Below are 22333 nucleotides of genomic sequence, written 5' to 3' on the forward strand. Positions count from 1 at the left end.
CCGTCGTACATTTCTTTCTTGCAGTCAACTAATTTCCACTTTTTCCACACAAACAATTGCAATCAATGACACAATGCATCGACAATAACAAAATACCCTAGCTGAACAAACAAGAAGAAAATGAAAAGAAATTTTTCTTACAAACTTAATTAAAGAAAATCTAATCAACGCTACAAGACTACAGACGTAACACTCCCATAGCCATACCATTTGTCGTTTGATGAGTGCAGTACGATTTATAAGCTATTTGTTGTTGCTTTGCTGCACTATTACCGCGCCGTTGAGTACTCAATTAAATTGCTGAGCTAAATTTATACACAACTTGGGGGTTGAGCTGGGGTGACCACTACCCCGTCTCAGCCGTTAATGCGCGCACAAAAGGTCAACGCGTTAAACGGCGCATTCACCTTTTTCGATTATATTTTTGTAGATTTTTTTATATATATTTTATTGGAAATTGCTTTCGTTACACTTAGTTCGAGTATTTTGCTGTGGCAAAAACTTTTCTGTATTTGTGGGCTGCGTTGATTGTAGGCGCGTTGTTGCGCTTTTTTGTTGTTGTGTGGAAAATCGATTTTCATTTGCCGATGCAAGCAAAAAACAATGTAGCCAATTCAAAACTCTACGCTGATCATTAATTTTGGTATTATTGTCATTGGCTTGTAAATATATATGTGAGTGCGTATGTGTGTGTGTATTTAAGGCTTTTCACCAACACTGAGTATTTTTACAGTTTTTTTTTTGTTACTTGTGCTAGTATATTTGTATATTTGTTTGTGTGAAGGCACAGTATGCGTGGGTAGGTTCGGGTTTCGGTTTACGACGTCTGCAACTATTTTAACGCTTCCACCAGCAGCAAAACTTCCGCTTCCGTTTTATGTTGTCTACTGTGCTGATGTGCTGAAGGATCTAAGCTTTTATTAACACATACAGCTACACACACGCGCGCAGACATTTGCATTGAAGCGGGGTCGTTGCACTATTTTATAGCTGCACGCAGACGATTTTTGCTATGGCGGCACTATAAATACAAGTGAGTCGTAGTTAAGGCTCAGCGCGTCCTTCGCACTGCAGTGGCGTTTAACTGGGTGTTTATGCAGTCTGTTTTTATGCCAACAGCGCTGTACTAAACTTAACACGCCCTAAGCGCTGCCGTGCCGTGTTTACTTCGAAGTCTCGTCTTGATTTGCCTGCGTCTGAGCGCACGGCCAAGCAATGTCTTTCAAAATTATTCACTTCGATTCACTTAAGTCAACTTAAATTAGAATCAAATTGTGACGACGTTGTGTAAATGTGTTTTTTATTGCGCTCGTTGTTTATAAACGCGTCGTGATTTTGAGTTTGTATGTATGTAGCTATGCTTGTGTTAATATAAAGCGCGCCGCCTGTGACGCTACCGAAAAGTTGCTTGTTGTGTTTGGCTGTGCGCTCAAGTTGATAAACAACCATGCGACTTAGCATACTCCTGCGCGCAACAACAATGCCGAAATATGTATATGTTTGTGTATATGTATGTATACCCAAAACACTGTAGCTATTGAATAACTTGTAAAACTTCGTTATTATTTGCACGTTTTTCTCAAGCGTGTACTTTTTCGCGTCACGCGTGTGTAACGCGTCCGTTCGCCCGTACTCGCGCACTCGCTTTAAAATACAATTAAATATATATATAAATATATATACATATATATGTATATATCAACAATATATTTTATTTTTGCATAAAAAAACGCTCAACACTTTTGCGGCGCACGAACAACACGCACGAAAGTTACAGCGCGTAACCGTCTCCAACAAACGCCGAAACCGCACTCAGCGTTCTAAGTGGTGCGCATTCATGACAAACCCGCCGATTCTGTTTCCCATTGAGCGACGTTGAACGTGTATGACCATATGCTCTCGCCTGTGCCGAGGGATGACGAAGGCGTTTATGGCGACGTCATCAACTGGTCACACAACAGGCAGGCGGCGGGCGGCGCGCAGCAACCTCGCGCAACCACCACCCCTGCTGCCCTCACCGGCGCGCGTTTGGCAGGCATACTCACGCGCCACCCCTGTTGCCACCACCCAAGCGAGTGAGAAGCGGCGCGCACAGTGGTTTGTATAAGTTTTTTGTTAAATTTTGCAATGCGCGGTTGAGTGCATTTCACTGCGTTATAAAAAAAATATGCGCTACTCGTTGAACAGTGGCCTGAATGCGTCGAGCGCTACTCTCCAATGAATCGAACAAACTCGCATAGAGTTGTTGAAACAACCAGACAGCACTCCTCCGACAGTCAGCTTGTCCTTTGACGTAGGCGACGATTATTTTTTAGTTTAAAATTATTTTTTCCGTCTTATTTTATCGTCTTATTTTATGCTATAACATCTCTAGAGTATTATCTTAAATACTCATGTTGAACCGAGTTATAATTTTAGACCTGGTAAAGCCTTGTAAAAACTGTAAACGCGTTTTTGTCGAAACTGTGTTTTCAAAGTCGGTTGTCGAGATTTCTCTTGACCGATCTTAATGAAATTTTACACAGGTCTTCGAGATATAATTTACATGGTCTTGAACGAAATGATGTTTTTTGTAATTACGATTATTTAAATTTTCACTATTCTTCCTTCGTCCATAACTTAGTTTAAGGTCTTACTTAAAACATGTAATTTCCGTTCACTTCAGATGCTCATGTAAGAAGTTCTGCTGTCAACGCGGGGGCATCTTTTTCAAAGAGGCTGTCGGCAATGACGTCGTCATTTTAAAATTTCACAAAATTTTCCTAAAACTTGAATCTTTGGAATAATTAAAAGTTTGAATAAAAAAATATTTGATGTGTTTTTTGTCACATGGGCAGCAGTACCAGCAATAAAATGCGGAGTGGTGAAAAAGTAATCTATAAATTTTGTCTATACAAAATCCATAGTCAATAAAGAAAATTGTTTATTATTTGCCCCATCTTACTGCACTGTGCCGCACAGCCCCTGCTTTTGTGCTGTTACCTGCTCCATTAAACATATGCTTTGGCCGCTCTCTAGTGTTCTCTCTATTTTTTATTGTTTTCTATGTGTTCTTCCCGCGCGTTTATGTTCTCTGTTTATTTATTCTTTCGCTCATTTCAGTTCTTTTTATCTTGCTAGTTTATTATTGTTCGCTATAATTCTTATTGGCTGTCATTAGAGCGCAAAAACGTATGAACTCTGCTGTCAAGTTAGCTGTCAGATCTACTACATTACTTAGTTGATGGCAACTCGCAAACTAGTTGGTATTTAAGCGAAACGCAAAGTTGTTATAATTTGAGCTGTTACATTTCGTTTGTTTACTTTTAGGTTTATTTTGGTGTCGGTTTTATTATTTTTTAATTTTAGTTTTAATATTTTTTAGTTTTATTATTTATTTTTCAAGTTTATGATTTATTTTTATGCATGAATGAAAGTTATGGCTACCGCGCCAGCAAAAAAGTCGTAAAATAAATAAGCAAATATTTTAAAGCATTTAAAAGTGTGCGTAAAGGCTTTCTTTGTTTAGCCAACGCTGCTTTCACTATTAACTTCGATTTACCGCACTTTATTAAAAGTTATGTAAGATCTCATCACGAGGTATCGTAATGTCTAGAGATGGACGGAAATGCATTAAAGTGTTGTTGCTTACAAAATATTGCAAAGTTAATGAGTCCACACTCACGCATGATGAATTTTTATGCATGATTTTTGCAAAAGGCCGCAAACATCAATTAAAATCCACAAACAAGGCACGTGCCGTTTGCCTTTTAACTAAAACTTACCTACTACTTTACCTGTTTGTTTGCGTAAAATATTAAATATTTGCGATTTGCTTTGGCCAACCAATTCGTAACTTAATAAAACTTGTTCGAATGTATGGCATGCCTAGCAGTTAAGCAGGGAAGTAAATATTACAAGAGAAAATTGCTAACTAAATTGCTATTGAAATGAAAGCGCTTATATTTTTATACATGCGCTTACGGGCTGAGTTCATATTAATAGCGGCGCTAGGTTGCTGAGTGAGTTATTGGAAAGTGAGGTTATTTTTTGAGTAAACTTAAGCAAGTAGAGCAATCGATGTTAAAGGGTTTTTTACTAGAGATTAAGATCGCGACTTACTCTAGAGTGAATATGGTCGAAGTTTCGACTTTCGAATTTTGTCGAAAATTTTAGTATTTTGAGAAAATTTTATTGTCAAAATATGTATCTTTGGAATAAATTTTAGTCTTATTAAAGATGGATCAGTTCTTCGGCCTCTGCTTCCTCCTTCTTTTGTTAGATAAGTATATTGAAGCGCGTAAAAAAACGTAGGAGAAATTTGGGGGCATTGAATAGTCATAATATTGTACACTCTATCAGAGGTTTCTATGACATTTAGTCTTATTAAAAATGGATGAGTTCTTCGGCTCCTCTGTCCTCCTGCTTTTTTCGATAAATGCATTGAAAAGCGTGAAGAAAGCGTTGCCTACATTTAGGCGCATTGAATAATTATAATGTTCGATATTTCGAATTTCGTCGAAAATTTTAATGTTTTTAAGCTATTTTACTGTCGAAAATTTAAATAGGAATTAAAAAAATAGTTAAAATATTTTTTTTTGTTCTAAATTTCAGTAATCTTAAGCAAGTAGAAGAGCAATTGTTACTAATCTTGAGGAGTTTTTAGTAGTGACTAAGCTCATATCTTGCTCCAGAGCGAATATGGTCGAAGTTTCGATTTTCGAATTTTGTAAAAAAAAGATTTGTATTTTCAAGCAATTTTAATGTCATAAATTCAAAAAATACTTAAAAACCATTAAAATAGTGTTTGTTGTTAATCATTTGAGCAACTCGTAGGCAGTTTTGTGTCCGAGGTCTCTAATTTACATTTGAAAGCACTGAATATTTGTACACTTCGAGTTATTTGGAACACAATCTTGGCAAAAACGTGCCTTTTTAAACAAAATAAAGATTTTTAACACATAAATAATAGATTCAGAGGCGCATTGAGACTTTGAACAAAGCCTAATGATTTGAAATATAAAAGAAAAAAATAAGAAAACTGATTCTAAAAGAAAGAAAAAAAGAATGGTGATTTGTAAGAAGAAAAAAAAGTAAGATAAAATGTGAGGCGTTTATGCAAATAATGGAGAAGTTCACTAAAGTCATTGATAAAAGTAAAACATAAATATTTTTATTGTTTTCACCATTTTATTATTATTATGGTTATTTGTATATTTAATTGTTTATTTAAACTATTTTTAGTTAATAGAGCAAATAAATACATTAGAGTGGGTCAGAAACGATTCTTTTAGCAAGTACTGTGAAATTTCCTACAAAACTAAGTTTTTTTCGGTTTATAATAATTTTTTTTCATAGAGCTTTAAAATTCATAAGAAAAAAAATTCCTTAAAATAATGAAATTTTAATTTTAATATATTTTAGACAGTAAGGTTTAAGAAAAAACCTTTAGAACCTTTCTTTACAGCATTAAATTTCCAACAAAATATATGAAACTTGATATATTCAAAGTAATTAGTTTTAATTTTTTCTTTCATAATAAAAAAAATAGAAAACTCTAATGCGGGCAAGGTGGCTATGAACTTATTTTTCAGAGTACTGCAAAATATGTGTATGAGTATGAAAAATATACATATATGTATATATATTATTATTTTTGACCCACCCTAATATAAATATTTAAATGTAAATATAAAAAAATATAAAATATGCTTTTATTTTTTATTATGATTATACATTGCTTGTTTTATTTTGAATTATTAAAAATTTTATTAACTTCTATTGAATTAACTCAATAATTATAGCCTGAGCAGGGCTCATGCGTACATGTCCTTGTATGGAAAACCTTTTTATTTGACAAGATATCGTCACGAAATTTGTCCGAATTAAATCTCGAAGCAACACTACAATCTCAGTAGAAATGGTTCAGATCGAACAGCTATAGCGTATAGCTGTGATACAAATTGAACGATCAAGGTTCATTTCTTGTGTGCAAAACTCTTTTATTTGACGATATATATGCACAAAAATCGGTACAGATAGTTTTCTAAGACAACTCCAGAATATATGAAAAAATTATTCAGATCGAACTACTATAGCATATAGCTGCCATACAAACTCAATCGATCCAAATCAACCGAAATTGATTTTTTTCTTATTTTTCTTATTTTTTTTGCTTTCTAAACTCTTTATTATATAAATTATAAGCTTTATGCAACTTAATAAATAAATTAATCTTATTAAAGTAATAAACTCCCAATTGCTAACCAATTTCTTTAATTACAAATCTCTTTGCACTCTCTATTAATGCAATTAATAGATATTTAATATGAGTTGTTGCAGCTAATGCAATCGATAGCAACAAGCGATCGTCATGCATTTGTGCGACTAATTCACTAATAATTGCACTACAACAAGAAAAATGGAAATAAATTGATTATGACATCGTCTATGAGAAAGTGTCGGAGCGAAAGTGTCGTCGAGATAGCACTCTCGTAAGCTAGTAAAATAATTAAACTATTAGCAATAAAAATAGGCACTTTGCTGTTGCTACAGCTTGATTGGCGCTAAGAGGAAACAATTTATTTATAATAAAAATTGAAAGTATAAAATGAGAAAAATTGCAGCGCGACAATTTTAGCTATTTAAAAATATGAAAGAAAATTTTTAGTTGATTTTAATAATTTATATGAATTTTTCTTGCATTAAAATTTTAATATATCCAACGAATTTCTATTTTTGGCGCTTTTCATGCTTTGAAATCGGTCTCGCGTCATTTAATAAACACACTCATTTGTAATGCCACATTTTTTAACACATTTATTGTATGCGTGTGGTTGTGTGTGTGCCTAATCAATTTGGATGCCCGCCCTACAATGAGAAACTCATCAGCGTTTCGTGTTTAGAGAAAAGAGAAATCTACCTAATTTTCGTCTAATCCCAAAGCGTTTGAATACCAAATGCCTAGAAGGCGTTTGATTTGGGCAGCAAGAGCTAGGCTTTAGCCAAACGCTTGAATAAAATTGCCATAAATGTGCTAAACAACGGCGAATTAGATAAGTGATGCTAAAAATGTTTGCAGAAGCATTTAGAAAAAGGTAAGAACTGAAGAGACCCACAAAGATATAATAAAACCCAAATCAAGCGCGAATCAATAAATAAATAGAAAATGAGAACAATTGGTTGGGGGGAGGGGCGCAGTTTTTATAATTATGCATGTGTTTATATGGAAAACTTTTTTATTTGACGAGATATCTTTACGAAATTTGGCATACATAATTTTCCAAGGCAACGCTAAAATCTCTAAATAAATTTTTTAAATCGGACTAATATAGCATATAGCTGCCATACAATTACTACTAATTATGTCCTTGTATGGAAAATTTTTTTATTTGATGAGATATCTGCACGAAATTTGGCACGCAGTATTATCCAAGACATTGGTACAATCTCCGTGGAAATTGTTTAGATCGGACTACTATAGCATATAGCTGTCATACAAACTGAACGATCAAAAACAGGTTTTTGTAGGAAAAACTTTTTTACTTCACGAGATATCTGCACGAAATTTGGCACGAAGTATCATCCAAGACAACGGTACAATCCCCGTGAAAATAGTTCAGATCAAGCTATTATAGCATATAGCTGTCATACAAAGTGAACGATCAAATACATGTTCTTGTAGGAAAAACTTTTTTACTTCACGAGATATCTGCACGAAATTTCGCACAAATAATTATCCAAGTCAACGTACAATCTCCATAGAAATTGTTCAAATCGAATCACTATAGCATATAGCTTCCATACAAAGTCATCTAACAAAGTGAAATTTAGGATTATTTTACACCCTTTAATTCCATTTCTCATATAAGAAATGTACCTGTAAAGGGTATTATAGTTTCAGTAAAGCCGTAGCTAACAGTTTTTTCTTATTTTATAATATTTTTTTCCATTTTCTTTTCAGTATGTGTGTGTTTATATGTTTGTGTTAGTGTTATTTGTCAAATACTAATTTTAAATATTTTTGTTTTTTTTTTACTCACCAAACTATCGGCAACATTTTGACTCATTATTTCTGTGCCAGTTGTGGCCAAGTACACGCAGTATATTTATTTTGCTTGCTGTTGTTGTGTTTGTGCGCAAACGCAGCAGCTGAGATTTTCGTTTCCGGAACAACTTGCAACAAACCGAGGAGCTGCTGCCGTCGTCGCGGCCACATTTTGAAAAGCTGCCGCTACCGTTGACCACAAGAAACACGAATGCAATTAAAAACTGTGTATTTGCAATTATATATGTATGTCTGTGGCTATGTATTGGTGTATTTAGTACGCGTAGCGTGCGCTGGGTTGAGGTTTTTGTTGTTGTTGCTGCTGCTGGCTACTATGTAATGGACTTTCTACGCGCTTGTGGCTTCAGCTACAGATTTGGAACACTGCTTTTTGCTTTGCTGTTGTTGTTGTTGCATAAAATAACATAATCACGTGCGAAAAGCTCGTTTATCGAAATATTTGCACTTATTTCCTTTTTAGATATTTTTTTATATTTTTTTTGTATTTTTTTATTTTATTTTTTCTTGTATTTGCTTCTGTTTTTATTATTTTCATTCACACACTTTCCACGAAATTTCGCATTCGTTTAGCTATTTTTGTTCGTTTCATTTTCTTCAACACTTTTACAAAACAATCACCATTAGCCGCCACGCTTGTCTATTGCTGTGCACGTTGTTGAAATGTTAAAATGGCTGGCTGCCGCATTGCCTGCTGTTGCCTGGCGAAAATATAATCGTAAATTAGTATGGAATGTTCGCACAATCAGCTAATCGGCAAACTTTTTGATTACAACGTTGATGGCCAATTTGTATGCGCGCATGCGCCACTCACAGTCGCTGTAAATACAACACGATTCAAGCGGTTTTTTCCGTTAGCTATTTCAAGAGCTCACACTCACACATTTACGCATATGGTACACACAATTTTTGTCAAACACTACTTTCTTACCTTTCTATGATTTTGGATCAAGATCTGCATTTAAAAGATTTTTTATCATTTTGGATTAAGATCCGCAGCTAAAAGTGCGATTTTAGTCACATAATTAACGCCTTTAAAAATATTTTCCCATATTCCAATTTTTCAAAAATTATTTTACTCATATTAAATTAAGCACGATTGCGAATATTTGCAGCCGTCAACTTCCATGTGCCGCTAACGCAGACTCGCTGCTATTTACCAGCGCAATGTGGCCAACAGCCGAAATGGTCAAAGCTGAAATTCAACAGTGAACGCTTTCCGCATTCTTCGCTTCGCATTGATCGCTTGACGTATTGCGGCAGTCGGCAAACATTGCTATATAAACATCCACATACATATATATATCGTTATACATTTTATATTGCTCTAGCTAACCGACCATCGCACCGCCATTCACTGCATAAACGACTTGTCTGCTTTTTCTTCATGGCAATCTCTTTTTTCTTGCAAATTGGCTAACATTTCTCTCATTTTCTTGTCCAAACACTCAAGTAATGACTAAAATTAAAAATTATAGAAAAAGTGCTTAACGACTAACGGTAGTTGCAAAACCAATATTCATGTTTGTTATGATTTTACCATAATTGTTACGCTCGAAACTCGAATGCGTACATTAGGATGGTACGTCTTTTACGGAAAAGTGAAAAATATAGCATAACTGAAATTTACACAGCAACTTGTATTTTGTGATTTTATAGGAAAAATTATATTTATGCTATATAAAATTAACGGAAATAGCAAGAAGAAACGTTAACTACGGTTGCACCGAAGCTAGTATACTCTTAAATAAAGCAGTTTTCTTACAAAACTTGATTTTTATGGGTCTGTTTGTGTGGTGATATATGATATAGTGGTCCGATCTGTGCAATAACTTCGGAGATTATATCATGGTGTCAAATTTCGTCAGATATATGTCAAATAAAAAAGTTTTCCGTACAAGCATTTGACTTTGATCGTTCAGTTTGCATGACAGCTATATCCTAAAATGGTACGATATCGGCGTTTCCGACAAATAAGAAGCTTGACAATATCTCTTGAACTGAGCGACTATTTAGCGTATATTCAGATGGACGATAATCAGCTGATTATTTATACATCTGTATATATGATAATATATTTTACAGCGTTAAGCGTTATATAGTTAAGTTTTGATCTTAAAATACTTATTTTGAGCAATGACGGTTAATTATTCTAAAACTTTTCGTTCAAAGAGCGTATATTGAAATAACCGAAATCGGACCAGCTTTATAAGTGTCGGGTCAAGTGTTGTTGTAAAGATAATCGCAAATAGTTGTATTTCTAAAGATAATGTGAATCGTCGTAATATATGTTTTAAATAATATTTCGCGAATTAAACGAAAATCTGTCATTTAGTTGAAAATCTCATTTCGAACCACCCTAATAAACTACGGTATGTGCAAGTAAATTGTGAACCACCTTAATACACAGTTTAAATAACTAATATACAACTCTTACTTAAACTGGTGAGACTTTTTTTCGAACCACCCTAATAATTTATAAATATATTGTGAACCGTCTTAATATACAGTTTAAATAATATTTAGCGAATTAAACGAAAGTATGTCACTTAGTTGCAAAACTCATTCTGAACCACCCTAATAAACTACGTTATGTTCATGCATGATACATTGAGAACCACCTTAATACATAGTTTTAATAACTAATTTACAATAAAACGCGTGTCAATATTACTGGTGTATTTTTTTTTCTTTTCGTACCACCCTAGTAAATTACTTTATGCGCATGTACCAACTTATCTGTCTGTCCAGCTGTAGCAGCATGCACAATATTTGTTAACGAAATTGTAAAAGCATGAAAATCAGATTTTGGGCCACAAATCGAACACTTTCAATTATTTTTTTTTTAATAAAAATTAGTTGTAATTACACTAACTTAAGAGAAAGTTTGATTTCGTGGAAAATTTATAATTTACAAGCTTGTAGCAGAGTTTTGAAAGACTGTCAGATATTTATATTTTTTTTTTGGTCTACTTGGATGTGCAAACACATTTTTAATTATACCGTTATACGCATTTATGCTATAAAACACATATACATATCGTCACCTGAAATGCAAAACTAATCATCAAAAAAATCGAAATTTAGTTTTTTATTCCTTAACATAAAATTCTAACCTCCCATTGTCAGATATAACCAATTTATAACCGTTTCCTAACCGACACTCAAATTTTGGTTCAATATCGTTTTTCCTTCGCTTGTAGACTTTAGGCTACGATATAGTTTTTTTTGCCTTGAAACACAACTACTTTCGGAGCACAACTTTTCCAATTGGCAACAACACTCACATACACAACTTAAAACAATGAAATCCGTAAGCTCGGCTTGGGCATAAAAAATCGCAAATGGCACGACAATCAATGGAATTCGTCAACAGTTAATCGGCGCACAGTTGTGGCGGCTACCAACGTTGGTGACAATGCCAAAAGACACTGAAAGCTATGCGGCTTTGCAGCAGTCATTGAGAAACGTTGAACTGCTGGCTGATGAGCAGCTGACTAGCAGCAGCGCCGGCCAAAGACGCGCGTAGGAAAAGTCGTTCATAACCATTTTCGGTATATTTCGTGTGAGAATAGATAAAAATAGCTACAAGCTGTCATAGGCTGGCGCAAAATCTTGAAACAAAATCAAATATTTGTGCGGAAGCAGCAGGTGGAGCCGCAGAAGAGCTGAAAGACAGGGCAGCGCAAACACTACACACGCATTCGTCACGCTGATATGTCTTATATGTACATATATGCCATATATTTGTATGTATGTACATACAATGTGTATGTGTGTGTGTGTCGCGTCAACTACCTGTTGAGTTTGTTTATTTTCCTATGCCAGCGGACAACGCTCGAAGAAGTAAACGAAAATGGCTATGAAATGATTTGGCGAGCGCGTTGTGACTTATGGTGCTTGTGAAAAAGCGCAGCTCTGGCTCTACACAGAGCGCAGACGAAAGGCATGTCAAACATACAGAAAATGTCTGGGAAAATTAAATATGAAAGTGAAGTAAATTAAAGAGCCGGACTAGCCGATTGAACAAAAAAGTGCGCCAGCAAACTATTTGGCGTGCACTGAGCAAATTGGAGCCCTATACTAACAATATACATACATACATATCAGCATAGTACTTGTATACCTAAATATCAACTGACAGTGTGTACGCGTTGGTATGTTACATGCATAGTCATTGTGTAGATTGCTTAGAGCGCCGTAAACATAACGTTATGCCATTACTTTTACGATATTACGTTTCACCAGCGCCAACACGAGTGCAACGGAGAGTTCCGGCAGCACGGTTCATTGACGAGCCGCCTGCAAACACACAGCCATACAGACGCTTGCTCTTTTAGTTAAAGCGGAGCGCGTTCAGCAGCGGTTAGGAGAGCGGCAGCGTGAGTAAGAGTTCGCAGAGATGTTGTGCTCCATTGGCAGCGGTGTGTTTGCGCTAAGATCTTTTTTACGTTAGAGCAACTATTAAGCCAATAACTTGAAACAACACAGAACAGCTGAGGCTGCTTTTTTGATCTTTTTAAGGCTGCGGCTGAATGCCCTTCACATGTTTTTTTTTACTGAAAAAATGGTATAAAATGTATTTTCACTTAATTTTGATCGTTCAGTTTGTATGGCAGCTACATATATGCTATAGAGGTCCGATAGCGGTAAATCCGCCAAATAAATAGCTTCCTGGCGAGGAAAGAACGTATGCAAAATTTCAGATTCATATCTCTAAAACTGAGGGACTAGTTCGCGTAGTTACAGACAGACGGAGTCGAGCTCATCATGCTGGACATTTATGGTGTACATTCTAATAAAAGTGTACCCGAAATTTGTAATTAAAATTCCGCGCGTAAATGATATTTCAAAAATGTATACTTTGGTAAGTTGGTAGGACTGTCCTTAATTACTATGAAAAACATGAGAGCGATCGTTCACCCAGTTTGTTTACAGCAGCTGCTAAAGTCGGTACACCTCAGCAGTACGCTGCGATTTCACATTCTGGACGATCTTCGATCTCTTCGACTGAAGAAAATATTAAAAAGTAAAGAAAGGGTGCCTGAAATCGTCAGGATTCTGCTAGAGAGATGGCAAGTGAGCACAACAACTCTCGCGAGTCCGTTCGAATGATTTTGGTGAATATTTTGAGTATGAAGCGCGTTCTTGCTCGTACTGATCTCGATAAAGATATATTTTTTTTTCAAAAAGACATGCTTTCGTGCGAATTTCGATCCCACATTCATGGAGAGCATTATAAATGCCGACGAAACGTGGATTTATGACTTTGACATGCAAATAAGTCAACAATCATCGGAATAGTTGGGAAAAAACGAGCTGAAACCAAAAAAAAACTACGCCACAGCTGCTCAAAAATCAGTGTGATGCTCAATGTTTTTTCGATATTCGTGGTGTGTTGTTTCATGAATTTGTTCCGAAGGAACAGATGGTTAAGAAGGAGTTCTATTTGGGCGTATTGAAGCGTGAGAACATGCATGTAAAACAGCCGGAATTGTGGAAGAACAATTCATGGATTTAGTACGTCCGTGCTTTTTTTTTTTCTTGTTTTCCCAAACTGAAATTGCCGCTCTGTCGATCGAAGAGTTAAAACAATGTTCGCTGAAGATGTTTCGAGAACTGAAAACTGAGTGATCAAGGTCAAGTTCTTTGACATGATATCTTCACGAAATTCGAGATGGATTAATATCTAATTCAACGCCATAATATTTGAAGAAATTTTTTAGATCGGACTACTATAGCATATACATGTAGTTGTCATACAAACTGTTCGTCCAAAAACTAGTTCTTGTACAGAAAATTTTTTTATTTGATAAGATATCTTTATCGAAATTTGGTATGAGTTATTAACTAAAGCAAAGCCATAATATTTGAAGAAATTTTCTAGAACGGACTACTATAGCATATAGCGGCCATACAAACTGTTCGTTCAAAAACCAGTTTTTGTATAGAAAAATTTTTATTTGACAAGATATCTTCACGAAATTTGGCTCGAGCTATTGTTCACGCAAACTCTATATCCTCTGCAGAAATGGTTCAGATCGGACCACTATAGCATATAGCCGCCATACAAACTGTCTCACAAAAATCTTGTATGACATATTTTGTGTTTGATAAAGGTATTATAGTTACGCTGCAATCGAAGTTAACGTTTTTTCTTGTTAGTACTCTGTACGCTAAAAAGAGTAAGTGGCTTGCTAGCAGAAGCAAAAGCATGATCTCACTAGAACTCTAGCGCTACGAAGTATTAAACTTAAATAAACTTTTTGTGTTGTTGTTGTTGTTGCTGAGTCTTCTTATTATTACTATTTTGTGTTGTTGTTGCTGCTGCTGAGTATTCTTATTATTACTATTTTGTGTTGTTGTTGCTGCTGCTGTGTATTCTTACTCTTTTTGTGTTTTTGTTGCTCCTGCCGAGTATTCTTACTATTCTAACTCTTTTTGTTTGTGTTGTTGTTGTTGTTGTTGTTAGCGTGTTAAGTGAAGCATTATTGTTATTATATGTATGTATTAAGTAGGTGTCTATTTTTTATTATTTTATTATTTATTATACTAGCGACTTTCTTGAGCCAGCTCATTGGGGCTCTTCTTGCCGCTTATCGCTGGCGATCGCCTTTTTTATTGCCATTTATGCTTCTGATTTATTTATGCTGTCTTTTTAAAACACACTAGATATACAGGTACTAACACATTATTCTTACACTTTTATTGTTTTAAACTTGACAGTAACTCAGTAGTTTCACACACACGCGCGCTTTTGCATTTAAATAAGTTTTTTTTCCGACTTGGCTTCGTCATGAAAGTTCTCGCGTCGACTGGAGTTCGTTTACAAATTTTATGCACCACTAATTTGCTGTCGATTTTATTATTGGTATTTGTTGTTTTTGGCATTTCATTACGCTAATATTGTTGTAATTTCACTTCCCTTTGCGTTTTTGATCATACGAGAATCTCGCGGGATTGTGGCGGCCTGCTCTTGGCTCTCTTGCGGGGGCGTGCAGCCCCTTGTATCTCAACGACCAGCCAGCAGCTGTTCGACAACTGCAAGCACTGGCTGCCAACAACAAAAAATAACTATAAAACAACAATAATTTTGAATTCTTTGCACTTCATATTCGCACCGCCAAGTTGGCAAAACGACATCACTCGTCACTGCTGCTGGCAGTTGCCGCATATGGCGTGCCTAGCGAGCGTTTTTAACAAACTACAGTGCTTCACACCGCTCGCCACACACCATTCGCACTTTTCCACCGACCAACTGGCAGTTGGCAAATTTTAGACTTCAATTTTAGACTGGAATTTTTGACTAAAAATGTAGACTTAAAATTTTGACTTCAATTTTAGATTCAATTTTTAGACTTTAATTTTTGACTTTTATAATTTGAATTTCGTGCTAAACGTAAGCTCTTGAGCTCGTCTTCGGCGTTGCAACTTCAAAAAAAAATGGTTATATGAAAATACTATTATTTTGCTGCCTAACAGTAAAACACATATTTTGTATTCCAAAAAAAAAAAAAAAAAAAAAAAAAAATTTCCTAAAATCGTAAACTACAACAAAGCAATAATGAGTGCGCGACCTGTTACTGGCGTTGCGGCGCTCCGTTTGCCTTTGCGCTCGCGTCCGCTGCGTCGCCGTCAACTGGCAACTGGTTTTATCGCACGATCGCACGATTTTCTCCATTTGCCTACACGCTCAGCACGGTTTATGCACTTTTTTATTGTTTTTGTTGTACTATTTTTGTTTTTTGCTTTTCAACTGTGCACTGTATACATTTTCACTTTTAACGTAAGCATTTTTGCAACAAGCCACCAGCCACCTTGCATTCATAGAAAAATCAGAAAAATTTAATTAGCTAATCGCTAGCTGGCCGACACCTGGCTCCACACACACTTTACCTTTACACAGAAAGCGATATTCTTTGGTGATTTTGTGATATTACTTTTTCTGCAGCGCAAATTCAAAGCTTGGTTGAGCCAACCAATTCTTTGACTCCAAATGGTATGCTGCGCCCTGTGTCACACCACTCTTTCACACAAAAAAAAAAATATTATTACTATTTCGTTTTGTTTCTCTACACTTTGCACACAAATCGGAGTGCCACGGTACACTGCGCGTCGCGTCGTCTTCGCCACCTTTTCACCGTCGCGTCACCCGTCGTTTCGCTGCCGTCCAACATGCGCCAGTTCGTCTGTGAAACCGAACCGCTCGTGGATACCCGTAAAATACAACTGAATTCGGCGCTCAAGCTGGCCTACCAACTAAGCTGTCTAGTTAACTGGGTCCAATTGGTCTGCAAAGGTGGTTGCTTGCAAGAGAGCGAATCGCAGAGAGTTGGCTGACTGAAGAGCTGGGCAAACTAAGCCGTGATCAAGTGAAGTGATCGTATACAAGCTACTGTGTTCGTTTTTTGGTAATGTCCGTATGTAGGCATGTGTGTATATATGGGTATAAGTATGAAGTTAGTAGCCACGGCGACAAACTGCGCTTAGTGTTTGCAAGTTACTGAGGCACTGAGACTGAGTTATATGAGACTTGGTTAACTTTTGTGCAATTTGCTCTACCGATGATCGGAATACTAACTGGTCACTGTGTTCTGGCGACACAGGCCCGCAGAATGGAGTTGACAGATCGAGAAGACTTGAAAAAATGTATAGAGCAAGACACCAGGGAAATAGTGAAACATCTCTTGCGCACTTGTCACGCATTGGCAAGACTCCGTTGTAAGCATCTGGGATCCCCACGGTAATGATACACTGGAGGAGGTATCGATAGTGAGGCCGCAGAGTCTGTTAAAATTCGAGTCAAGCGCAGGCATCCTAAAGGATGACTGCTCCTCAAAGACATACTAACAGACTCCATTGAGAATCGCAGAGGACCAAAACTGGTCAAAGCGTGGCTCATTGGCCTAACAGATCACCCTAACCTAATCTAACCTTTGTACAATTTGTTGGTCCTTTGTGTGTTTATGGTAGGGATAGGTAGGTAGGGTTTTGATGGAGATTTTTTTTAGCGGTGCTTTGTGCTCTGCAATCAAAATTCAGAAATGATGACACCGTCTGCTCGTCGGTTGCTGTCGAATTTTAGTTGGACACGAAACACGGAACCGTCCCATATAGATAGATAGACAGATAGAAATAGGTAGAATATCAAATATGGTCACAAAGGTCCAGCAATCTGAACCATTCTAGGAGCTTACGGGGCGCGATGGAGGTGATGTGATCCCTGTCCACGAAGATGGAGGTGATGTAATCTCTGTCCACGTATATGCATCCAAAGGCCTTGAGCCTGCTTTTACAAATTGCTGGGGAATCTAAATTGGGGTATTAATGTTCCATATCCTCAGTATGTCGTTCAGCGACCAAGACGCGGCGTGTCACATTACCTACCAAACTATATATTTTTTTACATAAAATTTCTTTCACATAGAACAGAAGGCGCAGCTTGTACAAATAGAATGTTGGTCGGGATAGCCAAAGTTTGGTTTACTTTAACGGTTTTGACTCCGTCTTATATAGAACTGCATGCACCTACCACTCATTGCTTTATTCCAAGAAGAACAAACGTCCTTACCTCCCTAATAAGCTACTCATTTGGCGGAACCGCAGATATCCGACCACCATGTTGTTGTTGTTGTAACGAGTATCTAATCCCCGTTAGGATGGCAAGGATTAGGTAATTGTTGTCGACATCATCCGACGTAAGGACCAAGAAACGTGCTGTTCGTCCGGGTTGGACCAAAGGGAGAGGGTGTCAGATGAGTGGGGTTGGTGGGGCATGCAAAGATGTGGCCAGTGTCATGCGGAGACTCATTGCACGCAGAACATATATTGGATATATCGGGTTCTATTCTGTATAAGTAGGAGTTTAACTTGTTACAGTATCCAGAACGAAGCTGCGCAAGAGTCACAACTCGAGCTCTTCGTCTGCAAAGGGTGGTGGTTTGACTCCAAGTACGCCATTCACTGGAAAGGAGTCGGTGAAGGTATTGATGGGTCCACTGTGTGTGGCGGTCAGTGCTCGCCGGGAGTTAGTTGCGTCCGAAGTCTGGTCGGCGTATTGTCTGATGTCGTCGATGTAGTTGTGGAATGACCTCTTGATGTTTCTGGGGGGCGGTTCCGGTCCAATCAGGTGAATGTAATGATGATTTCTGCGAAAGCTTCTTAACTAGGAGCATACGGGCCTCACTATGCAGGTGCTCGATAGGAGACAACAAGAGGGATTCTTTCGTAGTCCGGAGTGCAGTATTCTGACAAGTCTGGAGCTTCCTCGTCTGCGTTTCACTGCATCATACTGTTATACAGCTGTCATACAAACTGAACGATCAAGGTCAAGTTCTTGTATGTGAAACTTAACCTCTGTATTCCAAGACTTTAATACTTTATAATCTTAATAATCTCTTCCTGTACTAATTTCAATAGTTTAGTTTATTTTAAATAGATAATTTAACGCATTGGAAATTTTTTTTATATGTAAATACATATATATGTATACAACTAGCAATAGATATCAATTATAAACATACTACTTATCCTTCTTTTTCTTAGACTTCTTCGGTCGTTTCTCTTTAGATTTTTTCTTCGATTTCTTATGACTTTTACTCTTTTTGCTTTTCTTTTTACGCGCATTGCGTTCGCTTTTATAGCTTGCATCATCCTCATCGCTGCTGCTGCTGCTGCTTGAACTGCGTGTTGTGGTTTTCAAAATCTTGCGCACCTTCTTCTCCACCCAGCCTTCGTTATCAAGTTGTCTGCTATTCTTGGCGCGCTGTACCAGGAACCGGATCATCTTTTCCTCAACCACTTTGTTCATTTGGTCCACAGCGTTGTCAGACGCTTGAGGACGTACGTGTTGTGGCAATTGTGGGCCATAGGCATCTGTCACCACACCCGATGAAGTGCTCGGTAGTTCGAAAGTTACAGCTGTAGCTCCTAAAGCATTGCCCGAACCTTGCAGACGCACGCTTTTCGACTTGCCTTCAGGTGACATTAATGTTGTGCTATTATTTTCTCCTTTTGAAGACTGGATCGTTGTTGATTCCTCGTTTGATGATAATTTTGTTGACACCGTTGAGGCAGAATTCACTGACGTCTTCGAAGATATGCTTGTAGGTCGTTTAAATTCAATTCTGTTGTTATTAACCGGTTTCGCAGCGGCAGGTATCAGACCCATACCAGAAACCATAACGGTGGGTGACGATTTCTCTTCCATGTCAATGGATTCCATAGAGTTGCAATCTGTCTTTTCCGGTGTTTTCTCGCGTCCTTTCTTAGAAAGCAACGCACTAAAGATTCCACGTGGCGGCGATGTGTTACGCAGTAAGTTTACTTGTTCGGCTTTCTTTACCGCGCAAGCGTCTGTATTGTCACCTTCTCTGCTGATCACAGTCACTTCGTATTGTTCAACGCCTTCTTCGTCGCTGCTATCATCAAAAATTGCTTTGTAGAGCTCCAACTTCTCATAGGATGGTTTCGAAATTGATTCTGCCGAAAGTTTTTCCAAATCGGTCTTGGCTGTATGGCGACCCACCTTCGGACCGTCATCTTTAGAGCGTTTTGAGCCCGCATGCGCACTTTTTAATTGATCTACAACAACTATAGACGTGTCGGAAAGCGAAGAGCTTGGACTGCACGAGGTCATAGTCGAAACAGTGCAAGTCGTAACCGAAGTTGCAGATTTTGTGTTATTTGTTTCTTCCTTATCCGTTCCGCACTTTGTGTGCTTTAGGATTGGTTTTATCTCGGGTATTTTCATAGGCACGATGACTGGCGTTTTGAAATCCGACTTTTTATGCAAGCAATCTTCTAGATAATCGAAAACGGACATCTTTGAAGAACTGGTAGGACGCTTCTCTTCCTCCATGTGTCCACCGAAGGGTTCAGCAATATTATACCGTTTGCATAGTAAAGAGTGTGGTTTCCACATTGATCGTGAACGCTCAACGGTAATTTTCTTCGGACTGCTAAGAATGATTTCAGAAGTTGCGGATGACTTTTGCTCTACTTGAAGACTAGATTCCGAGACAAAACTGCAATACAAAAAAATTAATAAATGAAAGGAAATTCGCTCATATTTCTATAGTGAGAGTTATAATATTATTAAAATGTACTAACCGTTGTGACATCAGCCCATCTAGCGGTCTAAAGATTTTGCTAGCCTGCATAAACTCCTTCTTTTCCATTTCTCGATCCCAGTCGTTCAAATGCACCGGCTGTATTTTGTTCAAGAAACACGTAATCTCCTCCTCTGTTTTCACTTCGGCCAAAAGAAACTCCTCATAACGCCGCTGTTTTTGTTCATCATGCACAAAGGGCTTGAACATGCTTGTCAAGGAATCATCTTTTGATTTGCTGTACGCTTCCTTAACCATGCCTGCGAATTCACTGCTATTCACGGAAGAGATCTCTCTATCGATGTCACTAGCGCGTGTGAAGCGATCATTTTGTTCCAAAGACCCCCAAATGGACTTTGCTTTGTCAGTCATTTTGTCGTAGCCACCTGCCACACGGGTAGATTTTGTATCTTGCAGAGCAGGTTGTAAGTCAGGATTAGCCTTGCTTTGTCTTTGGTTGTTTGCTTGCTCTGCTCGCGAGTGTGTGCTAGTAGTTGGCTGTTCCTCTATTTGACGCTCCTCACCCAGTAGTTCAGCGCGTTCATCGGGATTTAATCTATTTTTAGCATGTTCCACTTTTTTGAAATATGATTCCAGCTCTTCAGCCCTTTTTGCGTCTATGGGCTGGAAACGACTTTTTCGTTCGGCCCAATTGCGTGGCGTAAAGTTAGCTGGAACCACTATATTTTCGGGATTTTTTGAACGTAACGGATTCTTACATGCCGAAAATCCATCAACAACAAGTTGATCCTGTTCTATTATGACTTTCTTTTTTTGCGGCTTTCGGTCCTCTAAGGAGAAATCGTAACGAGACATATCATCCCTCGCATATATGTCCTCATCTTCGTCCTCTAATGCACCGACGCCAAATGCTTGTCCTTTAAATGATATTTTCTTATTGTTTTTACCTACTGCTTCCAAAGCAGGTTCAAACAAATTTATGTGTCTATCGCTTGCTACTACGCCTTGAGCGTTAGAAAGTACGGGATCTCGACTCAAGCTACCGCGGTAGCCCAAACCAAAGCGATCTTTTTTTGCTAAACACACATAGGGTTCGTAATCGTCAGGTGCAAATGTAATTTTATCAGTTTCTTCATCTGAACTTTCAGTCTCGCCACCAGCATCATCGGAATGCTCTGGAGACTTTGTTGCGCTTGCATTCGGTTGGTATCCATACTGCTGCATTACGTACATTTCACGTTGGTTTCTACTACGTGCTGATTTCTTTTCTTTACGTGTTTGCCGTGGTCCAATACCTTGGCCTGGACGCCAACCCATGCTTTTTAAAATGCGCTCACTAATTTTGACATTATTTGGCACAATCAGTTGTTCTAGTACGGGCTTTCCTGGTATCGGTCCACTATGTGTTGTCATCAATTTACGCTTACGATTTAACTCTGGTTCAAATGACGTATATTCCGCTCGTGTTTGCAGACGTTGTGGCGCAATACCGAATTCCCCACGATCTTCATCGTCCATAAAATCATCAGGGCGTTGCTGTTGACGTTGTGCAGCTTTTTCGCTGCGTGAGCTTTTAAATGTTGCCGGCGTCCAACCTTCCTGTGAGCCCACAGTATTCCAGTAGCCAGCGCTAAACCCGCCGGTAAAAGCACCATGGAAACGGCGTTTGCCATTCTCGTCAGTCACAATTTGATCTTCCACACGAATTGGTTTCTTCGAGGGTACGGAATCTTAAATGAAGTAAAAACGTTTAAAAACATAAAGTACTATGCGCTGACTGCGGGATTACCTTCATCAAGTGCTGGCAAAGTCGTGCCAAAGCGGTGAAGACCAGCCTCGTCATACATTTTCCTTTTTTGGCCGATATAAGTTTACAGCGAATTCAATGAAAGTCATCCGATTTCACATCACTTTGAATACACTGATCCTAAAATTATTTTATTCAATTCATCGGATATCATAAAAACCACTAACAAATCGTTCGCTAATAAATACGATCAAATGTGGACAGCTGTTAACACTGCTTCTTACTAATGCAAGTTCACGTTCACAGTGGTGTAGTGGCGATTGTTTATTATAATTAATTTTTTTTTTATATTGTACGGTCAATTTTAAATTTGGATAATTGAAATTTTTACGCTTTTCTTGAAATTTTTTATTTATTTTGTAAATTATGCCTGACATGTGGAAGGGGGGGTAATTAGCCAAACCAGAAACA

The 22333-nt window shown here is 37.6% G+C and overlaps 2 protein-coding genes across 7 annotated transcripts in view; both read right to left on the bottom strand.

The window, feature by feature from the left end:
* Window positions 1-16265, bottom strand: part of LOC126762108 (ral guanine nucleotide dissociation stimulator-like 1) — a 43358-nt gene extending 27093 nt beyond the window's left edge. The window contains exons 1-2 of one of the 6 annotated variants that reach the window (XM_050478629.1): window positions 15985-16265; window positions 8022-8745 (exon numbers count right to left, since the gene is read on the bottom strand). In XM_050478629.1, coding sequence (XP_050334586.1) covers window positions 8022-8048 — 27 coding nt within the window. In that variant the 5' untranslated portion in view covers window positions 8049-8745; window positions 15985-16265. Of the gene's footprint in view, window positions 1-207; window positions 1807-8021; window positions 8746-8975; window positions 9298-14432; window positions 15019-15940 lie in introns of those variants that run through there. The other 5 variants (XM_050478626.1, XM_050478627.1, XM_050478628.1 and 2 more) reach the window with 5 other exon arrangements.
* Window positions 16266-18448: 2183 nt separating this feature from the next.
* Window positions 18449-22153, bottom strand: LOC126762109 (G patch domain-containing protein 1 homolog). The gene is made up of 3 exons (XM_050478631.1): window positions 21905-22153; window positions 20156-21845; window positions 18449-20070 (listed from the first exon to the last, which is right to left on the bottom strand). The coding sequence occupies exons 1-3, from the start codon at window positions 21960-21962 to the stop codon at window positions 18567-18569; spliced, it is 3252 nt and encodes a 1083-aa protein (XP_050334588.1). The 5' UTR covers window positions 21963-22153; the 3' UTR covers window positions 18449-18566.
* Between the last annotated feature and the right edge of the window lie 180 nt (window positions 22154-22333).

This window comes from Bactrocera neohumeralis, chromosome 6, assembly GCF_024586455.1.
Source record: "Bactrocera neohumeralis isolate Rockhampton chromosome 6, APGP_CSIRO_Bneo_wtdbg2-racon-allhic-juicebox.fasta_v2, whole genome shotgun sequence".
NCBI lineage: Eukaryota > Metazoa > Arthropoda > Insecta > Diptera > Tephritidae > Bactrocera > Bactrocera neohumeralis.